The sequence below is a fragment of the Simochromis diagramma genome, unplaced genomic scaffold (assembly GCF_900408965.1).
Source record: "Simochromis diagramma unplaced genomic scaffold, fSimDia1.1 OVJJ01000371.1, whole genome shotgun sequence".
Classification (NCBI taxonomy): domain Eukaryota; kingdom Metazoa; phylum Chordata; class Actinopteri; order Cichliformes; family Cichlidae; genus Simochromis; species Simochromis diagramma.
Window position 1 is genome coordinate 4737836 of NW_024386920.1, and position 25660 is coordinate 4763495.

Below are 25660 nucleotides of genomic sequence, written 5' to 3' on the forward strand. Positions count from 1 at the left end.
AATAAAAATAGATCATTGCAGCTCAGCTCACTGAGCAGTAAAATAAACACTTTATTTCAAATGAATCATTGAAACATTGAGTGTGCTTTTGTTGATGTTTAAGGTAATGGCTGCACATTAGAGCTCTGAAACTGGATACATTTAAACATTAAAGGTTACTGTCCCATAGCCTAATAGAGGCGGAGACGTTGTTTTAGTTTATCGGCAAATCTAAACTATGTGTTTTTTTCCCCAGTAGATGCAATTTTAGCAGTTCAAAATAGACTTGGCAGAATATTCAAATCAAGTGCAAATACATTTATAGATTTTTTTGCACCACCAGCTAAATACATGCACATTCCAGTTCCAATGTTATGCACAGCTAGCATTTGCCCAAAGTCAAAGTTGACAACAGCGCCCTGTGACATCACTAGGAGTCCATAACAGGCTGACGTCAGCACGTTGTAATATAAAATTGTGGAACATCAACGTTTTAGGATAGCCCTTCTCTCTGAGTGCTCCTGTTAAACTTGCTTCATAGTCGGCTCCTTAGTACTCTACAAATGTGGTAAATACAGACAGAGATGAACAGACGTGTAAAACCTAGTACATCCCACAATTCAGGAGGCCACTGCTATTGTGATTTGGCAGTAAATAAACAAAATACAACTGAATTTTGGGTCAATCAATATATGGTTGGCAACATTTCTTAATATAAAGTGTTAATATCACCTCTGTGATGAATATTTCATTTCTACCTCAGGAATTAAGTGATTCCCACTGAGCTGCGTATGCTTTCACAGCCTGTATAAAACACAGTGAGGACCAGTGAGGCCACCCTTCGGAGGAAGCTCATTTCTGCCGCTTGTATCCGCGATATCATTCTTTCGGTCACTGCCCACAGCTGGTGACCATAGGTGAGGGTAGGGACGTAGTAAATCGAGAGCTTTGCTTTTACACTCTGCTCTCTCTTCACCACGACAGACTGAAGACATATAAAGGTGAAATATCTAAGATGTGCTTTGTTGGACATCTGCAACACCAACATCTGCTGTCACATTATAAAGCAGCTTAGTATAAGTGCAATCACATTCTTTCACCGTGCTTTGCCTCAGTGCTTATGGATTCTCCTTCATTCTTCTTTCACCTCATGACATTTTCCATTAAAAAGGGAATTTTTGGACTGATCCGACGGAGCACCAGACTGTGCACTGAGTATAAAACAGGTAAAACTTCACCAAGCACAGGTTCATCACCCCAAGTAGCATTGGATCCTCGGTTATAACAGGAATTTCAGGAACGCTGCTTTCAGATCAGTGTTTTCAAGGTTGATCGTGTGCATTAAAAACCAGACTGGGTTCCATTTTATTGATATGCTATGTTTATCAATGTTCATTAAGACATTCTACAGCACAGAGCCATCGGTACATTCTGTATATTTCCATTGGAGTGAAAGTGTGTAAGTGACGCTCGAGCCAAAAGATGCAGCTTTAAAATTGAACAGACTTCAGCAGAATCAACAAAACACAGAACATTTCTTTTCCTTGAGAATACATTTGTGTGTATATACAAATTTATCAAAAGCCACATTAAAAAGAAAAATAATAATCTCTTTTGAATCACAAATTAAGACTGAAAAAAACAAGGTAAAGAAGAGTAGACAGAGGTGCTACATTCTTTTTAAAATGTTCAGATTTAAAATCACGACTCGTCAAAAATAATCAATAATTTCTCGTTCCTATGCCACAAAATTCCTTTCACGCTCCTTTTCGTATGAGAAAGTGCACACTGCTAGTTCTCTTCTTGATATATTATTAACATTCATTTCTGTGTGTGATGCTGACATTTCAAACGTCATTCAAAAGTTAAGAAGTCACAGAAACCCTAAATTAAAACAAACAAATCATCATATAATACTGTTTAACATGGGAGTTTAAAATAAGCTTGATGCCACATTATTTTTCACTCAGAGCGTGGGTTGATTATTTCTCTGGATTGGCCTCTGGATGGCAGTACAGAACCACCTGGAGGACATGAGGACGCCCGTGGCGTTTATAAGTTGCTAAACAGTTCATTCCTCTTGCTCCAGTCCATGGCCGGGGCCTTCTTGGCGCCACGCTTCTGCTGGGCTCTTTCTTTGGCCTGAGCTACTGTCAAGGCAAGACCCAGGTTGTCAGTGGCTGGGGCCGGCTCTGACCTCGAAGCCCTTTCAATCTAGAAACACACATATATTCAAACAAGTTCGTTTTTCTCTGAGCTTTAAAACTATTCCAAATCTTTCAGTGGCATGGAGACAGTACCTCTGAAGGCGAGGAGTTGTTTGTTGCTGCTGGTAGGGAGCTGCTGGAAGAGGCACTGGAGACGGAAGAGCTCGCAGATACTTTAGGCTTTGCATTTATCTGCCAAACACACAACACACATTCAAAAGGGTCAATTCATCCAAAGTACAAAACACCATCCGGAAAGCATCTCAGCTTCAAAGGACATGAACATTTCGATTATGCAGAACTAGACTCTTTTCAAACCCAGTGGAGACTCAAAGTTTAGAGGTAGCTCATTTCAACTAGCTGCTCATTAGAAGCCTTTCTGAATTTCCAGAGAAAGGAAACTTCACCAAAAAAGCAAAAATAAAAGCTCATTCAATGTTAGAGTCCAACACCTGTAGCTCAGGAGGTAGAGCAGGTCATCTGCTGATCGGACAGTTGGTGGTGTCTGTAAGCCAAATGTCCTTGGGCAAAATATTAACCCCAGGTTGCTCTCTGATGCATCCATTGGAGTGTGAATGGTAGATATAAAGCACTTTAAAACATAGAAGACAGTGCTTGTGTGCATGGGTGAATGTTGTATAGAGCGCTTTGAGTACTGTGGGAGACTAGGAAAGTGCTATATAAGACAGTGTGTTTTTACATCAAACAATCTGAAGCGAAGTACAAGAATACAGACGTGGTGTATTTCTTCTACGAGAGTCACACAAACATTTCTTTTTAATTATCAAGACCAAATGTGCAGGCAGAGAGAGGGGGTTGTCCCCAGCAGGGGGGGCTGGTCATTCAGAGGCTCAGTGTGAGCAGTCCTCTCTGAGCAGACTGTTCAGGGATCAGCACATAGCCCTGCTCCTATCTGATATGCAGTGTGGAACTCACCTCATCTATGAAAATTTGGCCTCCAGTGTGGAAGCAGCTGTTTCTCTAAAAATAACCCCAGCCCCATGCTGCACACGAGCATGAGCCCTCTGCTGTAAGGTGTCTTCATCAGACGCCTCTAATAGTATTCCATTTGCACTAATGCCACTTAAAAGCCTTTTAAGTTACTGAATATCTAAGCAGGACTATTGGCCACCTGATGATAAAAGGCACACTGGAGGTCAGAGGTCAGGGTATGGATTCATGCCGCCATGTTATATAACAGCTGGTGAATGACTGATTGTTCGCTACAGAAGTCTGGCTGTATGTGAGAGTGTGTGAATGCTGCTCATTAGCATAATCCTCAAATTAAAGCCACTGCAATCCCATGATCTTCTACTCCTGTTGCCATGGTGAAGAGGTCAGCCACAATGTCACTAGAGGGGCCAATCCACAATTCCCATGTTGTCACTGGGTGTGTGTGCGCGCGTGCGTGTGTATAGACGTAGTGGGTGGTGTTTATTTTGATGACTGAGCCTGTGCTAATTAAAGGGGCATTGCACTGGTTTTCTCAGGCTGAGGAGAAGTGAGTCTGCTACATTTTGAACTCTTTATGTGACATTTGTTACTTAAGTATACGTCACACAGTTGCATCCTGCTTCACTCTCTCGGGCTGCTTAATGTTATCTCTTCAGTTGCAGAAGACTCGTTAATATTAATGTCAATGCAACAACCGTGATCAATTTAATGTGGAAATTCAAAATCCTTTAAAATAACCCTACTATGAATACAGACATGTACAAAGTAGCATGCATAATTGAAGTAATGCAAATCATGATGGGACAAAGAAGAAACAATCAGAGCTTTAAATGGAACTCAACGCAAAAGCATCTTAAAGTGTAGGACCACAGACAGCCACTAGGGGGCTATTTTCAGTTGGCAGATTTTCATGCCAGATGCAACCCCAAAAATGTCTCTGCCACTGGATTCAAACCAGCGAGCTTTCACTTGCCATCAAATATATGAACCCCTGCACAGTGCCAGTTTACTTCCATGAAGTACTAAATATATTTTGTTTATAACTTTATGTGTATGTGATTTTTCTTTCAGCTTTGGTCCTAATGGTTTGTGTGATGATGATCACTTTCAACATTATGCTATAATCAGGTAGATAGTAGACCTCAAAGACAGCATCTGTTGTAAAGGCTCACCATTCAGCACACTCACTTCACTAGATGCACCTTGTTTCTTTTCCTCACCTTTGATTGGGTGTGGTGCTTGCCCTTACCTGTCACTCGTTATATAAGGACTGCACTCACCTACAGCTCACTCTTTCTTCACTGCCACATGGGGCGGCAGCTGAGGTGAGTTTCTGTTTGAGTCTTCTGAGTTCATGTATTATTTTGAGTTACTTAAATCGTACTTTATTTCCTTTCAGAGATAGAGTCCATGTGTGTCTTTCCTTTTGCTCATTATTTAATAAAAAAAAAACCCTGCAAGTGATTACTGACTGTTCATTCTCATCCTGACCGGATGAGCCCATGATGGTAACAATCTGCAACCTCCTCTGAACCTTCCTTCCAAACAGCATCCTTGGGGGTGTGACTGGTGTGACTCCAAACTGTCTAGTTTGGAATGATTGACAAACATTAATAACTTTGAGTCACATGCTCACTGGTTTCATTCATTAGTTTGTAGTCAGAATTTTGAAGTAGACGACACACTTTCTTACTGTTCTTTAGGTTGTTTAACTGTGATAATGATCTGTTATTTTGGTAAATGTAGAAAAAAATAGCCTTTTAAAGGGCATCTAGTGGTGAGAACAAAATTTATTAGCATCGTGTGTGTGTGTGTATGTGTGTGTGTGTGTGTGTGTGTGTGTGTGTATATGCAAGGGGTCCTTACCTTGTCTTCTGCCATTGGCTCTGGAAGAGGTCCTTCAAGAACAAACAAAACAGAAAAGTCCTCGTTTCACTCTGTTTCAAATAATTTTCCTCAGTATTATGTTTTGTACTTCTAAATATTAAGAAAACATAGTAAAAAGTGTGGTACCACTGATGTGTTCCTCAGTGGGCATAACATTGCATTTCTGGAAGAATTCCTCTGCCTCAATGTCAACCACCAGTAGCCTAGTCTCGTCTCCTCCGGCCTTTATGGCTGCCACCACCTCTGAGTGCTGCATCCCAGCCACAGACATACCATTAACCTGAAGAGACAACAGGAGAAACTTAGGAAAAAGTTCTTAAATTCTAAAATGATCCATTTTCAATGTTTCCCTCCAGAGACTGAAAGTTATAGCATGGCCCATTTTACTAAAGCCTGCTTATTATTTTCTCAGTTAACGGTTTGGAGAACAACCTTATCTTTGTATTTTTGATCAGGATTTTTACGTGTTATAAATCAGTAAATAAGCAGAAACATTTTATTGTGTCCAACTTAAACACAAAGACTGAATAAATAGTGACTGTCTAACCAAAGGGAAGCAGAAATGATCTGAGTGTAAAATTGTTGCTCTCTAATTTTCTGTTATTGAAGGTTACACTTGGATTGACGCTCGGCTGTTTCACAGGTAGGTTTGCTGTGTCTCTGAGGACGTTCCAGGAGACAGACAGAGCCCAGCGTCCTTAGCCCTGTGTTAACTGTCTGGTATGGTGGACTATGGATTTGCCATAGAATACTAGAACTGGCAGGTCCCCCACTGTGCTTTTTACAGATGAGAGAGAGGTTCACCCTAAGCACATGTGACAAACTTAGAAGTGTCTGGATAAGTCACTGAGAATGTTTCCTTTAATGTCATTCAGCACGAGTGATTTGATGGAGGGTCAGTGACGGTCTGGGGAAGCATATCCCTGGAGGGATGCAAAGACCTCTCTACAGGCCAGGCAGCGGCACCCTGACTGCTATTAGGTATTGGGATGAAATCCTTGGACCGACCGTCAGATGCTACAGCGATGCAGTAGATGCAAGGTTCCAACATTCTGTGCACAGACTATTCGGGCAGAATGTTCATGCGAAGTGTTTGTGCCCAACATCCTGTGTGCGGGATGTTCATACCCAACCACTGACTGGCCCCCATGTTCGCCTGACCAATAGACCCAATAGAACAAATCTGGGATATTATATTTGGATCCATCCGACACCGCCAGGTTGCATCTTAGAGAGTCCAGGAGCTCTGGTCCAGATCTCGGAGGACATCCCGCAGGACAACATCCATCTCTTCATTCGGAGCATGTCCTTATGTTGTCAGGCATGCATACAAGCACAAACTACTGAGTACCATTCTAAGTTGCTGCAATGAAATTTCAGCAAACTATACTAGCCTGCCACATCATTTTTACACTTGGATTTTCAGGGTGTCTATAATTCAGCTTTGAATTCAGTAAGTTAATAATTTTTTACTTCCATCAAACGATGTGGCATTCTTTGATTCCAAACATGTTATTTATTTTTTTATTTAAAAAAAAAAAAAGTTCTTTATTCAATGATTCAATGAATACGATGCATATATGAATTCGATTAAACTTTCAGTTTCAGTATCCAATTTTTACCATGCTCATTCTTTATTAGTACAACATTATTACTCACTTTTTATTACTCTTGATTTACTTCTAATGACAGAATGTTTCAACTTGACTTGGCGTGCTCAATGACAGCGACAGAATTTAGCCAGCTGATGCAGTTACTAAAACCAGCATGAAAACGAACCCTTTATTATAGTTTAGCAAATTGAAAAAATCTGAAACATGTACGTGTTTACCTAGATTGTGTGTGAGCTTTTACTATTGTCTGTTATCAAAGATATTGGTAATACTAACAAAGCAGAATGAAAAGCTACTGTTTATTTAACTAACTAAACAAACTGATTGGTTTACCTCATTCTGCGATCAGAACTCCCTGTGAGTGCATAGCAGTTAGTACCAACCATTTTATGTCATCACTGACAATGTCGCAAAATCTCTGAAGTGCCCAAGAGAGTGTGTTGGTAGAACGTAGGGTAGATGCTATAAACAACTTCTTTTTGTTGAGCATGACTATGTTAAAAGCATATTTCTTGGTTTGGAAATCTATGCAGTTATTTTCTTTATATTTCTCTTCATCGCCCCAGTCACTTGTTACATTCTCTAAGAAGTTTTTTGGTGCAGGTCGCTTAACGTGGAAAGAGGGTTCTTCTTCCCCACAATTGCCAAGTTATTGGTAAAAGGAGACTGATTGCTAGTGTTCTGTCTCTAATATTGGGAGATATATATATATATATATATATATATTTAGATGAGTACTATTGTGAAATTGGAGCCACATAAATAAAACTGAATAAAACGAATCAGGATATTTAACACAGGGTGGAGAGCATCATTCCTTTTTCTTGCATTCGTCTAACAGTAAGTTAACCGGCTTACTTTGGCAAAGAGTTTCTTTGGACAAGTGGAAATGCTCAGATCCATTGTCTGTAGGCTGTCACTGCCCATTCACACAGAGGACTACATATCAAGTCAGTGAACTGTCATGACAATGGAATGGACACCCTAAAGGAGATTAATGGCACTGGTGATGGCTAATATTGTGTCATACTATGAGGAGTGTTGTACTAGAATACTCCCAGAGTTGAAACTGATTAAGCACCCAGGGAGATAAGTCACTGAGGAATTTTTGTGGGAGGAAAATCGGAGAAGTTTCACCAGCTCCCACACAGGAACATCAGGAGATGGTACAGAACACCCTGCTTCAGAACCTTGACATGAACTTCCAGGACTGCCCACAAGACTCAAATTACACTAAAATTCAGCTTTTAAATCTTTACAATATCCCAAATGTAGCCTTTCTCTCCCATGCATGGGAGAAGCCCGAGTGGACAGTTTGAAAGCTTCTAATTCAGCCGACAGACATGTTAAGCAGATTAACTATAAAGGATTATTGTCTCTCCCACACACTTAATGAGGCAGAGAATACCGATTTCTCCTTTACACCACATATAAACAAAGAAGCTTCTTAATAGTTCGGCTTGTGCTAATATTTCATTCAGTTTCTCATTTGCACACTGAAGTAATAGGATTACAGCTGATATATATATATGGCTAACACAGCTAACACACACACACACACACACACACACACACACACACACACACGAAAGTTGTTTAACTTTCATTATAGTCACCTTAAGGCAACTGTTGCTGTGTTTGGCACTTTTAAACCATAAAACGAGCCCTTTTAATCCGCGGTTCTGACTGTGACTGGTTCTCCTTAAGAATTTGTTTTCAGACTTTTCCTAATATGCCATCTCAAAGAGCTTTATCACAATTTATCAATTTAAGTTTTTGACTGCAAATCCTACAATTACGTAGAATACCTTTAACTTTCTGAGCTTACTGGTCATAAATGTTTTAATTTTGCACCAAAATTATTGGTGCAAAATTATCGGACTTCCCAAATGCCTCAGCAGTGTTGCACTCTATAGCGACGGGATACTGGCATTGCCTATCCCTAGCCTGGTAGAGGAATTTAAATGTGCAAAAGTGAAGCTTGAGATGTCACTCACAGACTCCCGGGACCCCATAATGAGAGGTACTGCTCCCACTCTAGCAACGGGGAGGAAGTGGACCCAGCCACATCTGTGCTACAGCCAAATCTCCTCTTTGACATCGTGACGTGGTGAGTCACATCCAGCAGGGCAGAGGAGGATTCGGTCTTGGAGCAGTAACACCTCGGTGGCAACAGGCATCTGTAACCGAATGTCGAAAGTAGTAGAGGAGGTGCGACGACAGGAGGAAACAGTCAGACATGCTAGAGCCATAGCGCTGGCCAAGCAGGGTCGCTGGATGAATTGGGAGAGTGTTGAAAAGAGGAAACTCATGGAGTGAAATCTGGGGAATGAAGTCTAATAGACTAAGTTTCATCATCCGAGCCACGTACGATGTGCTACCTTCCCCAATAAATCTGCAGATGTGGTTTGGAAAGGACCCAGCCTACCTCCTGTGTACAGTCCCAGCCACACTCAAGCATATCTTGGTTGGTTGTAGGACTAGCCTTACTCAGGGCAGATACACATGGAGACACAACCAGGTTCTCAGGTGTCTGGCTGAGAAAGTTGAGCGCAAAAGGAAATCCATCAACGCTCAACCCTTCACGAAGCAAGAGGACCGTCAATTTTCATCAGCATTTGTCCGGGAGGGAGACGAGCCAAGGTCGAACCCCTCAACCCCAGACCTGGGCCCGTTGAAGGTTGCCAGGGATTGGCAAATGCAAGTGGACTTGGATCAGAGGCTAATTTTTCCCCACAGAGATCGTAACAACAACTCTGTGACCAGACCTCGTCCTTTGGTCTAACTCCCATAAACTTGCGTATGTCATTGAGCTGATGGTACCATGGGAGGAAGCAATTGAGCGTAAGAAGCTGTGGTATGCCAACTTGGCAGCTGAGGCAGAGGACAGAGGCTGGAAGATCAAGGTGCGCCCGGTGGAAGTGGGGTGCAGGGGCTTTGTTGCCAGTACAACAGCAAAAGTTCTTAGAGAGATTTGGATCAGAGGACAGGTGCAACGGCAGGCTATAAGAGAACTAGCTAACACTGCTGAAAGGACCAGTCACTGGCTATGGCTAAAACGGGCTGACATCACTTGGGCAGCTAAGGCAGTCAGCTAACCGCGATACACATGCCAAAGATTGATCGACTGGTGGTGGGCCTGCCACAACAGAGGGCGTCGAAAGGGTAAAACATAACATTAGAATTTTTGGTGGTTGACTGCTACAGTCTCAGGGCCTCCTGGGGACTGTGCAGTTAACCTCATGGTAGTAAAACTAAAAGAAGACTGAAAAATGTTCCGCTCTTCTCCCCTCTGCTCTTCTCCCCTTTTCTGGGAGGCAGTGGGGAGGTAGAGCGTACAGCCCGATCCGGCGGGGAGGTGTGGGAAGCCAGATCGGGCGCCCCCCTTCCGGCTCTCCACTCTGCTCTCTCCTATCTTATCTTATCTTACTTGTCTTACTCCTCTCTGTCACCTTTTCTGTCCCTTTGAAGAAACGAGGCTCCATAAATGCTAAAGAGGTAAGTATTTCTCAGTTGCAGTGAATAGATAGAATAAACTGTAGAAAATTAAACAGGAGAGAGAAGAAGAGAAAAACAATTTTAACATAAACCAGTGAAACACTCCGGGGTCTGATCAACCCTGGCAGGGCCTCCTTGGATGAGGGTGTCTAGTGTTAATGGCCGAAACACCTGATGAATCCAAGGTCCACTACTGACGATGTGTCCCATATTTGAACAATTTGGATCTGATTTCTAATCCCTAAACCTAACCAGGGAAAATGGCAGGTTAGGTTGGGTAAAAGAACAAAAGTTGAGGCACACAACAATGTACGCTGCTGGTGAAGTTTCTGGGCTGCTTTCCTCATAACAGCCATCCCTCAAGATTTTCTCCATTAAAAGCAATGCATTGTCTGGGATTGTAACATCTAGTCCTTTACTGAATCATGTCAAAAATCTTTCTTCCCCTAATGTTATACTTCCATCAGTATTATTTTCAATATTCTTTGAATGCCACATTGTTTTCTTCTTCTTCTTATATCGTCTTTCCTTACACTCAGTAATAAAATCCAACTTTGATCACAAAGTTTCACACTAATTTTCAAACATAATTGTCTTTGATCTTCTTGGTTATTGTTGCTATTTAACATTAATAATAATAATAATATTTAAAAAAATAAAAACCAAAAATAATAACATATTTGGTTTCTTATTGTGTGACGTTTTTAACGACAGGTGAAAAAAAAGCAATGGCCACAATACTGAACTGTGCCATCATCTCTTGTCGTAATGGGTGTTGTTTATCAACAGCAGCTGCTGTCAAAGCACAGGGATATCTGAAAAAGTGAGTGTGTACCTGGATGATCTTATCCTGCGGCCTGAGGCCGGCGCTGTGTGCTGGAGAGTCCTCATCCACAGCTCTGATGAACTGGCCTGGTCTTGACTTCTCGCTGTGCAGGTTAAAGCCGTAGCCACTGGGGCCCTTTTTCAAGCGGCAGAGACGAGGCCGGCGCCCATCTCTCTCCTCCTACACAGGATCACACATGAAACTCAGTGTGAGAGTTCAGCCTAAAGTGTAACATTTTACTCTCATAACATACATATTTATACACATCGGTGCTTCGTCAAAATTATTAACCTGTTCTTCTAATTTTAAATATAAACCTGTCACAGTTATGAAGAAACCATAATTATAATACTCAGAGCAAGACACAAAGTATTTAACATAATACTTTATATTTAAGACTATTTAAATCAAAACAATCACAGGTCATGACTCAAAACAGAAAGTTAGGAGATACTGATAAAAACTAAAAACCAACATTACAATGATAAAATTATCAAAAAAAATAAAAAATGGTACCATTTCTAGCACATTCTCAAAGTCATGTACTATCATCCGCTTATTAGAAACACCAACTAACCCGACCCCACTAACTACATCTCTTTGGACTGTGGGAGGAAGCTAGAGAGAACCCACGCAAAGATGTGGAGAGCATGCACAGAAAGATCAATCCCAGGACCTTGCTGCTGTGAGGCAACAGTGCTAGTCACAGCTCCACTGCTGCACAACTTGATATAAATAAATAATGATATCACATTTTTAACATTTAGTACAATGCCAATTCTTTTTTATATATTATTTTAGAATTCTGACTTAATTTTTTATTGAAACTGTACATCAGTCTAGCACACGGGTGACACTCTTAAATCTCGTTATTCTTTGCAGTGAATCAGTAAAAGCAGAATGCAGGAAATCATCTATTTGTGATTAGAGTGTGTGACGAGGTTTATGTCTTATGTCAACCTGAGATGCCACATCAACATAGTTCCTACATGTTTGTTCTACGCTGCAAGATTTGGACATCATGCAAAGTCCCTATTGACATATTGTAGACATGAAGCTTCTTCAAATAACATCAAGTACATTAAATGTTCATGCATATAATGAGGTAAGATGGGTAACTGAATGAAGCAGCAGCATCCTGGCTCTGCTACTCAGGCTAATCCTGCTGTGACCTGTGCCTAGTTAAGTGTTTAATCCAACATATGTTCTTATAATACTGTAATCACACATGTGCTCCTGTGCTGACATCATGAACTTTATCTTTATTACAAGGCTCTTGGAAATGATTACAGATTTTCTAATACCTCACTTTCTCTCTTCTAAACATTCACTGTTAGTAAACTTAATTAACAGAACATTTGTATATAGACTTTTTTTATTACTTATTTATTTAATTTTCAAAGTCCTAATTATAGCATAGGCCACAATACCAACATATTAATTAAGAAAATCTTTTATATACTTAATTTAAACTTCAACTAAATTATTCTAATTTAGAACTGTTGCTGGCCATGTCCACCCCTTCGTGACCACAGTGCCCCCATCCTTGCACCTCAGTAGAGACTTTGATACTGATGATAATATTTTATTACAGAGAACAGAGCATGTGTAGGTCTTAAAGATACTCCGCCACAGCACTTTGAATCATATCTATCTAACAGACTCCATTTTGTTATTTGTGATGCAAATAAAACATAAAATACTTCCGCTCACATACAAAGTCTCGAATAATGAGGCCCCATCTTATCTTGGAGACCTCATAAAATCACATCACCATGATCAATAATAACAGCACTTGGCTCTCAGACTGCAGCTTTTCTGGTTGTTCCAAGAGTAATTAAAAGTAGAATGGGAGGCAGAGCTTTCAGCTTTCAGGCCCTTCTTCTGTAGCACCAGAATTTGGGAGACAGACACGGCTCTACTTTAAAAATTAGGATTAAAACTTTATTCTTAGATAAACAGTTATAGTGTATAGTTAGGGCTGGATCATGTGACCCTGAAGCCTCCTTTTGGTATGCTGCAATAGGCCTAGTTTGTACCAAGTGTTCCTTCTTCACTCACCTCTTTTCACTCTTGTGTCTTTACATGTTACTGCGAATGTAATCAAGATTTATTATTTATCTCTGGCTTTTGTTTCATCGCCCAACCTCCAACCAGTCGCAGTGGATAGCCCTACCTGAGTGTGGTTATACTGGAGATTTCTTTTTAAAAAGGGAGTTTTTCCTTCCCACTGTCACCAAGCGAGTGCTCCGTATTATTGTAGGGTGTTTATCTTACAATATAAAGCACCTTGAGGTGACTGTTGTTGTGCTTTGGAGCTAAATAAATTAAGTTGAATTGAACTGAATCTTCTGAGGCTTCTAGCAGGATATTGTGCCTTGTCAGAAACCTCAAGCTCAAACAAAACAAGTTACAATTGAGCACCTTTGGGATGTGGTGAAACGGCATATTTGCACCATGCAAATCTTCAGCAACTGTATTAACTGGTAACATGTCAACATGAACCAAAGTCTCTGAGGAATGAATGACCTGTATCCAACACACAATAAAAGCTGTTCTGGGGGTAAAACGGGCTCCAACTAGTACTAGCAAGATGTAACTACAGACAGACAGATCTCAACAGTGCATACTGAAAAGTTCCACGTTCTTTTCTTTTTTCAACAGAAAGTGGCTTCCATATTTAAGAACCCTTTTAAAGTCAGCATGTGGAGTCAACAGCCGTCTGTAAATTACTGCCTGCCAAGTGTTTTTTCAAGATCAGCCACTGCAGCCTCAGCACTGAATCGAGGCACCACTCCCTCCTCCCAGGCAGTGACACTGTGGATAATACACTGAAGCAGAGGTTTATATGAAATCAGGCCGGTTGATGATTGCTGAAAAATGATGGGTTGAGGCGATAGTCAGGTGCAACCTTTGGATGGAATCACACATTTATGACACAGTCTGTTAATGATGATAAGGATGACAAAGTAACTGAGGTGGAAAGTTACACCAAAGGAATGCTGCGAGCAACGGTTATATCACAAAGGCAGAATCACACCTTTGGTTATAAGTACCCACCTAGAGCTGCAACAATCAGATAACAAATCAGCTGGCTGATATGGCACATAGTTTGATTTTAAAATAATGATTCAAGTTATTGTTCGAGGGGAAGCTACAATTGTTGCCTTATTAGATAAACAGCAAACTGAATATTTACAAAAGGCAAAACTGGCATATTAGTTGAAAATATATTTGCAAAAACCAAACAAAGCTGCATTTTATGAATATTCTGTGAGCACCAAATTGACAATGGGTAATTTTCAGACACTGACATGGATATATTCTATTTGCCTAAATAACCGGGCAATATTCACAAACATCACATCATTCTCATTTCAAACAGCAGGCAACTGCAGGTATATATCAGGTACTAGACTAGCTGGTAGAAACAGTGCACAGTTTAATCTGTTTACTGCACCATAGGTGAGCCTGAGAATCAACCTATGGCAGAGCAGCACAGTAGGAATAGACTGCCAGCCCTCATACTTCAGTCTCTCTGTTGACATCAGTGACTCTTCACAGCGAGGGGAAGAGAAACACAGGCTTTGACTTCACAAGCCAGGCATGTGTTTGTCGTCAGACCACTTTTTGTTCCTAAATGTTTAATACAGCCCTGCTGTTCCTGTCAAACTGGACTCTAAGAGGCCCCAAAAGCCCAAAGTCTAGGCGTGGTGACAACACTCAGCAGGGAAATGGAGGACGGAGAGCAGAAACTCAAAGCCAGGCTAGCTTTCCTTTAGATTAGACTCAAAATTGGATTGGACACTTTGTGCCTGGAATGAGTAAAATCCTCATCATTGTATTGTTTTCAAACTACTGGGTCTGTTAGCAAGCAGGTCAGCAGGTGTCTCTGCACTGTTTTCTCTCTCTCTGTATGAACAGGCTGGAGACTGTTTGCTAAAGCAGGGAACTGAGTAAATATAGACAGAAAAATATATGAGAAGCACAGAGAATGTCATGTTATGAACTCCCTCAGCTTTTGTCTGATTTCTTGAGTGCATTGAGTCCGACTCAACTTTTCAGATGATTTTGTTTCATGTGCAGGAAATACAGTATCAACAAATTCGCACAGACACGTACACACTCACACTGCAGTGACAGTGACATTTGTATGATAATAAAAGTGCTGGGTAAAGTCCAGCAGTGCCCTTTTTACACACACTGTTGCTAACCAATCAGGATGCATTTTCATTATTCATTAGTGAACTAGTTACTGCCCATTAAAAAGGGGTTTCCACATCATAGAAAAGCTTAGGCAATTTTTTTCCAATTTCTTAACACTAAAGGAGAAAAACCAAAGTTGCGTCCATCAGCTACTATTTACATTAGCCAGCAGGCTACTTGTAATGTTTAGATGCCTCAACCCAACTAACATAAGCATCTGCTGTGCCTTGTAAACTCAATCATAATTTGCATAATACATCCATGCATAACTTCATTACACATGTTATGTACTGAGCAGACTTTAAGTACACTGGCAGCATTAAAATCATACAATTTTTAGATTTAAAGAAATGTAATCCATGCTAACAAATCTCAGACAACAAGGAAAACAATATTAAATGTGACCAACAGGCAATGCTTCATCAATATCTCTAAGCTTAATTGGTTGGTTGTATTGTGTTGCTGATTGACAGGGGGTATGCACTGTACTGGTTGGTATCAGTGTGCATGTTTCATCTGCACATGTTACTTGTGATATAATCTAATTTTGTGCCTGCATAGAAAAAATATCTGGTGTGTGATCTGCCATAAGCAGCTGCAGCGTAAACGTAGGATTACCCAGTGTTGGTGTGATGGTACAAGAGGCATGGAGCAGCCATGATAAACATTCTCTAAGCTTGTTCAATATCAAAGGTTAATGGTTTTACAGCTGACTATAGTTAAACATCAAATCCTGTGCTTTAACCTCATCATAATGACAGCTGGGAGGACCTTGTACTGAGGGAGTGAGTGATGTGAAAACTTTATGACCATCTATGCCACACAGATAAAAGCTCGAACAGGGTGTAAATGGAAATTCTGAACTGCACTAACCTGTGTCTGCAGAACTGTACATACCAGGTTTGTCAGTATTATGTGACCAACAGCCCCTCTTACCTCTGCTAACAGCCAGAGTTAAATAACTGATTTAACCAGGATTTAAACTTCTGTGGTTACAATGTAACCAACATTAGTGGTCTATGTTGTTGCCAGCACTTGTGCTTGTGGTGGTACGTTACAACTTACTTACCTTGTGGTCACGTCCTGGTGTTCTACATGTCGTGTCAGCACATAGAAACAAAAAAACATGGGACTTTTTCCCAGTCTGGGTCTCCAGTCTTTGCTGTGGTTTATTTGGGGTTTTTTTTGGAGGCAAACACATTTATCCCCCAAGGTTTACCACATCTTTGGTCTTCTTTGGTCCATCACCTCCAGTTTCAACAATCTTCCTACAGGAATTTGATGACATTTGTGAATCCTTATATTGATGCTATGATTATTATTACTTATATTGAGGATGATTGTTAAAATTCAAAAACAGTGCCAAAAAATTATCTGGAAATTAAAGTAGAAATCAACAGTACTGAAAAGGCCAATTAGCCACAGAAGCAGTGGGCTACGCTGACCTGACATGTAGTTATATTGCTAGAGAAGTGCATGTGAGACTATGCTGTAGCTTAGGGGGTAGGATTTCAAAGGCGTTTACAGTCTATGTTTGTGCACTTTAGAAAAAGGAGTCAGTGCTTTAGTGCCTGATATCCAGTTATTTCAAACTGCTCAGCCACAAACTGACTTTACTTCCTGATATATGCACTAATATTTAGTTTTGCCTGAGAAGCTTATTTGCTTACATAATCAAAACCAAACATATATGCCTTTGTACACAGCTTTATGGTTATCATTAATCGGCTGAGACAAAAAACAAACAGTGATGTTTCAGCACTATAGCAACTAGCTAAAAGGGCAGGAAGTGGTTTCTTCGCCTGTTCCACCCCAACACCCGAACAACTCTGCAGAGGAACCCGCTGTCTGTGTCAGTCTGTGTGTATATGAAAACACATTTGCTCTGGTTTTATGTTTATATTTAGAAAATCCGCTACTGAAACTGTTGTTTTTGTCAAGACTAAGTATGTCCTTTACTTATTTTCTCTAGTGGCTATTGAACTAACTTGCTTAGCTTTACATGGTAGCATGATGTCAAAATGAGCTCACAGGAATTAAAAACAAAAACATTACATATACAGTCCTATTAAAAAAAAGAAAGCTTTGATTGGATTCTATTTAGTCCTGTGAAAAACTACACCCCGTGATTCAATACCTTTTTGGGAGTTCATGGTCACCCAGTGACTGCTGGGTACCACTTCTGTTGCTACAAAACAAGCCTAAATCATCCGTCTCTACCACAAGGGTGGGTAACTCCAGGCCTCGAGGGCCGGTGTCCTGCAGGTTTTAGATGTGTCCTTGATCCAACACAGCTGATTCAAATGGCTAAATGACCTCCTCAACATGTCTTGAAGTTCAGGGGCCTGGTAATGAACTAATCATTTGATTCAGGTGTGTTGACACAGGGTGAGATCTAAAACCTGCATAACATGGCCCTTGAGGCCTGGAGTTCGACACCCCTGGTCTAAACCACCTACAGTTGTTTATATGCTAACCTGTGCTGCTATATTTTTTAGAAAGAAGCTTTCTGTCCTGGGAATTCTTCTAAAAGAGCCACTTGTCCAGTCTTTTTCTATCCGGTTGTTCAGTCTGACGTCACTAGCCGTGTCTGGGTCTAAACTCCGCTGCAGGTCCATGTATCAAACGATCACTATGGCATTACTGAGAGTTGAAAAACTGTCTAAAGTCTTTCATCTTTAATAAAATGATCAGCGTTCTGCTCTACCAGGTGTAACAATTGAGTTCAACATCCAGGCATCCATGAAAACGGAATTTATGACATTTAACGGAGTTAGAGGTTAGCAGGAAGTTAGCTCGCTAGCTTCCATCTAAATACAATATAGCAAGTCCTGACTGCGGGGTTTTGGAAACAAATTAAAACGTACAGCTTTGTTATCACTTCCAACATAAATGAAGACAGAAAACTAAACAGCAGTGACGTTTGTAGGGTTACTGAAGTTTGGCAAGATGTAGCTAATGATGTGCTACGTGATCGCTAGCGACACAGCTATGTTAGCATAATATAAACAAGCTAACTTTTTTCCCCACTCGATAAAAGTTAACGTGAGTGTTCTCGGTGGTCAGGAACAAATGTAATCGCATGGCAGGATGCTGTAAAAGGACCAAACTTCAGCCAGGAGAACAACTGAGATAATCCATCCACAATACGAGGTTAGTCATTCATATACTGCTGCATGGGCTGGGCTGTAGTTACATCCTAAGGTTTTAAAAACTGAGCTTAAATAAATGATTAGCGGTAATAAAAGCCGAGGGAGGTCAACAGTGATCACTGACTGTTTTAGGAGCTTTTTGAGATTAAATACAAGAAAATACAAAACATTAAACATGTTAACAACACAAAAGCCATATTAAACGCAGACTACTTTAGGCCCGGAAGTAGGATTCATCACGTCATCACTTAACAACCGGATTTCTATTAATTTTAACATGTAACATGCTAACTGAGGCCTTCAGAGTAGCTCGTGAGTTTTTGCAAGAGCTTGGAGAGGAACTAGAAGTCTTTGAGTTAGTTGAGCCAATTGTTCTTCCTCTTTGTTAGATAGGTTAGCAAATGAAGTTCTTCTGTGCTAATTTTATTATTTTGCTGAGGTGGAGCCAGCAGAATACCTTGTGAACCCATTTGTGGTTTTCCTGAAATATCCCATTAGAAGGATGCTCTGAGGAGGGCCCAGGGATTTATGGAAGAATTACCACATCCTACCAGGAGCTGATGGAGGTGGTTGGGAGAAGCATTACTTTGTTAAGCCGCATGCCACCATCAACCAGATACAGATAAGCAGTAGCAACATATTTCAGTTCAAGCATGTTTTGGTCTATGTGCACACTCAGTCTGTTTTGTCATGCTGAATGCCCAATTTAGCTACTGCTGACTGATCAGAGCTGAAAACAGGCTGAGCCCACAGCTTGGTGACACAGGAGCCCATATGTACCAAAGTATCAATGCACTCAGAGTTGAAAAGAGGGAGAGATATCAAAGATGCTTTCCTAATTGGTTGCAACAAATGTAATTATAATCTCTGTAATACCAAAAAGCCTGAGCAGTGGATATAAAAGGCTTTCTCCAGACAGCTTAACTATACAGTTCATCCACAGCCTGAGCCAACAAAATGATGACAGAGGCTGAAAGTCTCCTCTACTTTGGAAGGTCCTTAAATAGCCTAAAACGCCTAAAGTGAATGGTTGTCTCCATATTCTTCAATGTTACGAATGAAGGAGAGAAGCTTGGATAATAAACACAGTATTTTGTAAACTTTGGGAATGTGCTCAGTCAGATGATACCAACAGCAGTTTAATGGAGTTTGTTTTGGACGGCAGTCCATACAAAGAATCCTCTGAGAGAAAATTGCTCCCCATGGCAAAGTATTCAAATTCTGGTCCCAATCACAAATTTATAACTTTAGCATACACTCTGCACAAGGAGAATCAAAATACTACACACTCCTCGAGATGTTTTCTATGTTCTACAAGCTATAACTTGCAATACGTAGGACCCATTTGATGCATTACATGATCACTGCTGAGAGGTCCAAACGCTTTCTACCATCCACACTATTAATTCCTCAAAAATCTACTTAGACAATAGAAAAGGTAGTTTACTATGTGCAGTTCCAGCAATAGATGGGTATAAATATCCTAAGTCCTACCCATCCCTTTCAACTGAAGTTGATAGGCAGCTTGGCTATTAGTAGCTATCAATCATTTTTACGACTGAGTTGGTTGTTGTTGCCATTTTAATGAAATATCAGCACAGAAGCTTAGAGAGTCGGAGATTATACAAAGGGGGATTTTGAAACAACCTGAAAAGACTTTGGAAAAACCATTAAAAAAAAAACAAAAAACTAAAATGTGACAATTTCTTAGACTTCTCCTGGGTGCTGATGTTGCAGTATTGTCTGAGTACTCAGGTATTCAACCCAAGTACTGACCAACTGCAGAAAAAGTGTCTACCTGTGCCAAAACTCTGAGAATAAATAGCCATAGCCATAGGCTAAATTGATGTGGCTATGTGATGACTATGTCTGTGCAAAGTAACCAACACAGCAGGTATACAGAGCCTTCAGGTTGCAGAGGGATTTCCAGTAATGTACTGTGCAATCCTTTCCACTCCATTCTTGTATTTTTATATATATATATCTTTGCATGTACATAATTTTATCTACTGTCTCCAGTACTTTGCATTTGTCCTGTTTGTCATTTTTTTGTTTGATAAAATGACCTCAACAGTCATTACACAAGAGAGATTACCTATTGAGTGGAGATAATAAAATTAGTAAGTGGTAAAACACCCATATGCCTATCACAGTTATATCAGTATGAGAATATATTGTTTGTTGGTCGACGTTTAAACTGCAGCAGAAATATCATAGACTTTGAGCTCATTATCTCATAATCTACTCACCATGTAACACTCACACTCCTATAAATGGTTCAGTGAAAGTTCAAAAATCCACCTATTAACAGACTCAGGGTTGTAGCACTAATAAAACAATGAGAAGAAAACTATAATCTTCAGTAGGCGCAGAGGAATACATGAACTTTTCAATGCACACAAAATAAAGTCTATGTGTGATTACATCCACCTGCATTTTCCTTCAGAAATGACTTACATGTCTACTCAAAGCCTTGTTCTCCACAGGCAATCACTGTGGACAAAGCCTCTTTTTGCTGCCGGGGATCTCTATGGTGACCAACAGACAACCTCAGTGTAGTGTGAAGACTCTGTAAGCTCGAATGGTACATGCTAACATGCTCACTTAGTTTGTGCTTTTATGTGACATGAAAAAAAATATTTGCAGAACAAGAAGAAGATATCCAAGTATGTCATGGAATTTTAGGAAAACTGTGAAATCATGTATCATTTCACCACAAGCAAGGCTACCCAAGTGTATCCCACTGAATGGCCAATATCACACAATCAGAAAAGCTCTGCCAAGTTCCCCATCAGGCAGGAATTTCGCTGATGGCTTGTAGCAATACAGACAAGCCAATACACACTTTACACGTAGTGTAAAGTCAAGGGGCAAAGATACAGGCAGATAAAAATTCCAGTTAAATAGAAGCACAGCAAAAGGTGGGAACTTGGTTCACATGGAATGTAGAAATGCTGTATGTTTGATGAATGAGATACTTTTGCAACTTTAACAATAATGATTTAGAGGGCCACTGGAGTAACTTCTTAAATCCTTGCCAAGTCCAAAGATTAGAAACTATGTTATTAAAAATGGGTGCAATGAATACTTTTGTGATAACAGATAACCAGTGGTATTACACAAGCAAAAAGGAAAAGTACATTTGGAAGCTCACTTTAACAAACAGGCAATAAGTAAGAATTTACACAAGAATATCAAATTGACAGGGTTTCTGCCAGTTGATTACAATTATGGTGGCAGTGGCTGCACCATGCAAAACACAAGACTCAGAAATCCGATAGTCAAGGCCAGCAACATCTAGCTCTTAACCTAATGTTACGTAGCCCAAGAGCTAGCTTTACAAACATTAGCTCAATGAGCGCTTGACGTAATGGTCCTCTAACTGAGCTTCGCCTCTGAGTTTGGACAGCTAATCCGTTATCTATTTAAATCTTTTTTTTTTTTAAATTGTACAGTGTAGCATTAGCTATTTGTCATAGGTGGCCACGAGTGAGATTAGCTAACACTGCTACTACTGCATTTCCATATAAAAAAGTTAGAACAGCTAGCAGTTATTGCTGTGCAAAATATCAACTCACTTTAGTTAGGAGTTACTACAATGGACATTCCGTGCTCTGGTTGCTTATGTAACTGTTTATGTATTTCTCACCAGATTACGCCACAGTCAGCAATGTCCTTTGTTTCCACAAGTAGTCGCTTCGGTCAGTCAGCTCAAAGATGAAGTCTGAATGAAGAATAAGTTCTATAGTGATGCTAGTCTCTTCCTACGTGAAGCGGGTGTTCTGGGCTTCATGAGGCTAGCCTTTGACTAGGCCTTATTGTGTGAGAAACAAAGAACTTGTTTTAAAAGTAATTAATTATTCATCGAGTAGCAGAAAACATGAAAACACACTTGTTTTGTAAGTCGTCCCCCCCTCTTTATAACTTTCAACCTGCTTATAGTAAACACATTTTCCACTTGCTCTGGAAATTAAAAAAAAAATCCACTTTTTCCTGAGAATCCTTAATAAAAACTGCTCTCCATTCTGAGACCTGAACACAGCTTAACACACCTCCAGGCTATTTTGCAATGCTCTTACACAACATTTAAATCTGGGTCCAGACTTTGCACTGGCTAAACAGTTACATAGCAAACAAATTCTTGCCATGTTTGTGACCGCTTCAAACCATAACCTTATAAAATGCTTTCATAACTGACAGAAAATGCTCTGCCTTACAAAGAGGCATGATTGTGGTGAACAAATGAAAGAAAACATGTCATAGTACTTCACCAGTTACGTTGACAGGTCCCTGAACATTACCATTGAACCAAATGACGTCACAAAACCTCTAACATACCTTAATATTTTGAGTGTTTGAGTAATAACCACATTCACAGCAGTCTCAGCTCTCAGTGAGATCATTTTAGATAATATTAAAAATGAAAAAAAAAGACATGCTCATTCTCAGAATGTATCAATTGTGACACATTTCCTGGTCCAACGGGACAAACCTGACAAGGAATTCAGTACAGAAAGCAGACAGGATCTGATACACTAACATTCTGTTGAGCAGACACCTGTTATTACCGCAGTGTGCCACATCTCTGTCATAGATAGCAGTGCATATACTTTCATGGAATTTCATGAACTAAAACTGATCTATGCCAAAAACAACCTTTAAGATTAATGGAGTAATGAATAATAATAATAATGATACAAGAAATAAAACTCACTCCTAGTCAAGAAATTAACAGCTGACCATTTTGACGTTCGACCTTACAATTCCACGTGTCTACCAGTGTGGGTTTAATTAGAAAAGAAAAAACTAAAAACAACATTTTAAAAAAGAAAGGAAAGTTCAGGGTACATTAAATAAAGTTTAGTACTCACTTAAGTGAGTTTCTGCGCTTTACTGTACCTTGGTGCTTGAGCTGACACTATGCCTCTCGGATCTCTCCGAGGAAGAATCCCCGTTCTCAAGCGGGGCAGGGGTGCCGTTGCTCTGAGTGTCCCCGCGGTCTGAGTCGCTGTCACTGCCTGGTATGGGAATTCCTTCTGTGACGAATTCTTTCCGGCACTGTAGGTTGTGTTTTTTCAGCAGCTCCGAGGTCTCGGGGTCCACCACAACAAGCTCTAAAGCCCCAGAGGTTGCCCGTATCTTGGCGACCACTTGCTGATGACTGTCCCCCTCTACGCTCTCCCCATTCACGAACATCAATCGGTCTCCAGCCAGGAGCCCGGCCTCGGAGGCGGGAGTGTCGGACTCCACGAGCCTGATGAACTGCCCGATCTTGCCCTTCTCTCCGTGCAGGTGGAACCCATACCCGCTGGGTCCTTTCTCCAACACACAAAGCCTGGGTCGAAGTTTTGACATGTTGGCGTTTTGTTAACCAACGAAAACTTTTAGCCCCCCTATTCAAACAACTTTCAAACAGTGAGCTTACGAAAAGAAACTGACACCTGTTGCGCACAGTGACTTTGCTACAGTTCTACTTCCGTTGAACTAAGTCTCAGTGAGATTTCCGCTGCTAATGTTGCCTTTTGACTCGTTTCACAGATCCACCCCTGTGCACTATGTTGCAACGTCTGGGGTTTTTTTCCGACTCCAACCTAACACGGTCCCGTCTTCAGTGGCGCTACCACGAGTCAAGTTAACGCATTCAAATGAACATCCGCCATCAGATTTTCAAAATAAAACTCATAGCGTAACCTATCATCATTCTTCTTTATTATTATTATTATTATTATTATTATTAGTAGTAGTAGTAGTAGTAGTAATAATAATAATAATAATAATCAGATACATATTTTAGTAGGTAGGGTAATACATTGCATTTTTCAAAGACCAGATAACTGCAAGTATATGTTTAGTCCTTAGAGTGGTTCGTTTTTAGTGTTCACAAAAAATAAGAGGCATGCTTAAAAAAATAAAATCAAATGTACCTCTAGCAGTCAGCTGGTCAAAAGAAAATACATAATACAGAATGATACTGTTGTTTCCTGTAAGACTTTATCTGTACAGTCAAACACACTACCTTAATAAATGTATTATTGAACCTGTATTTTTCTAGTACAGGGACATATCATAATTTTAAAAAGTGGTGTTAGAAAACTGTTACATGTCTTTATACAAATTGAGCATTTTAAATGTTTAGAGTAAATCAGCCTGATTGGATAGTTTTACTGTTATATAGCCCATACAATATTCAGTCACAGTATTTAAAATATAAAAATCATATGGTCTAACCAAACCTCACATAATGTCCAATCAAATTTTAAGAAAATTGTACGATATGAAATTATACATGATATAAAAATGATAAATAAATAATAAATAAGTAAATAATCAATGAAACCTCGCAATATGAGATAAAATGGGACACCACAAAAATGACCTAGCTTAGTTACTTGAAATGCTTTAACAGCATAAATTCAGATATTTAATAAAATACTATGAGATGAAATTTGGAACAGGATGGTTTCATCACATACTTGATAAGTCTGAAAGTTTAAAGTAAGTATCCTACTTTCTCAACAAAATTTCTTCTCTTAAGTCCATCTGCTTAACAGGTGGAGTTTATGTTTCATTTGATCTGGACTGAATTTAGTGAGTAGATTATTTTAGCTGTACTAGAACGGCTACGATGACTGTTAGACAACCCATGCTATTATTTTGAAGGCCAGGCCTACAAACAGGAAATTAGTTTCTTTTTTTTAATTCCTGTTGGGTTTTTACAACTGTGCACCTGCACTAGATGGTGATTCTGACAAACAGATCAAAGTAATGACCTTAGTTTTTGTAAATTATTTGTTCAGTCCATCTGTCCTTGCTCGTTGTGACTTACTGCAACCAATTACCATCGGGGGTATGGTAATCTCTCACACACACACACACACACACACACACACACACACACACACACACACACCATTGCGGCTATGGTGGTTGTCTGCAGGTAAGAGAGCACCCCTGCAGGTAAAAATAATTTATTTATTTTTATCCAGCATACAGCACATAAAACACTGCTTCTGGCAGTGGTGTTGTCAAAACAAAACAGCTGCTCAATAGACAAAAGGTCTGCTGACCACAATCTGAATAATTTAGAAGTATATCAAACCTGTCCAAACTTAGTAACACAGCAAACATACACTCATCAAGCAGTAATATTTGCAGAAGAGCATTGTAGACTACTGTCCAAAACAAATGTCACAAAAGCAACCTTTCCTTAATGTATTAACTCGTGTTATTTAAAATGTGTAACCTGGAGGGACAGACACAGAGAGAAATACCACTCACTACTTCCCCTCTTCTTGACGTAGCAGTTTGGCATTCTTCAGCTCATTATGGTTTTCTGGT

The 25660-nt window shown here is 40.0% G+C and overlaps 1 protein-coding gene and 1 long non-coding RNA gene across 3 annotated transcripts; both read right to left on the reverse strand.

Moving 5' to 3' along the window:
- Positions 1 to 1316: 1316 nt before the first annotated feature.
- Positions 1317 to 23953, reverse strand: LOC120736608 (Na(+)/H(+) exchange regulatory cofactor NHE-RF1-like). 2 transcript variants are annotated; one of them, XM_040036858.1, is made up of 6 exons: positions 23222 to 23949; positions 10974 to 11144; positions 5154 to 5307; positions 5007 to 5038; positions 2280 to 2378; positions 1317 to 2193 (listed from the first exon to the last, which is right to left on the reverse strand). In XM_040036858.1, exons 1-6 carry the CDS (start codon positions 23675 to 23677, stop codon positions 2032 to 2034), a joined length of 1074 nt encoding a protein of 357 aa, XP_039892792.1. In that variant the 5' UTR covers positions 23678 to 23949; the 3' UTR covers positions 1317 to 2031. The 2 variants fall into 2 exon arrangements, with proteins under 2 accessions (XP_039892792.1, XP_039892793.1); XM_040036859.1 differs by lacking the exons at positions 1317 to 2193; positions 2280 to 2378 and adding an exon at positions 4212 to 4726 and having other exon boundaries at positions 23222 to 23953.
- LOC120736611 lies at positions 6828 to 10967 on the reverse strand. The gene is made up of 2 exons (XR_005696544.1): positions 10337 to 10967; positions 6828 to 8306 (listed from the first exon to the last, which is right to left on the reverse strand). It is a non-coding gene; the product is annotated as an uncharacterized LOC120736611 (long non-coding RNA).
- Positions 23954 to 25660: the final 1707 nt, after the last annotated feature.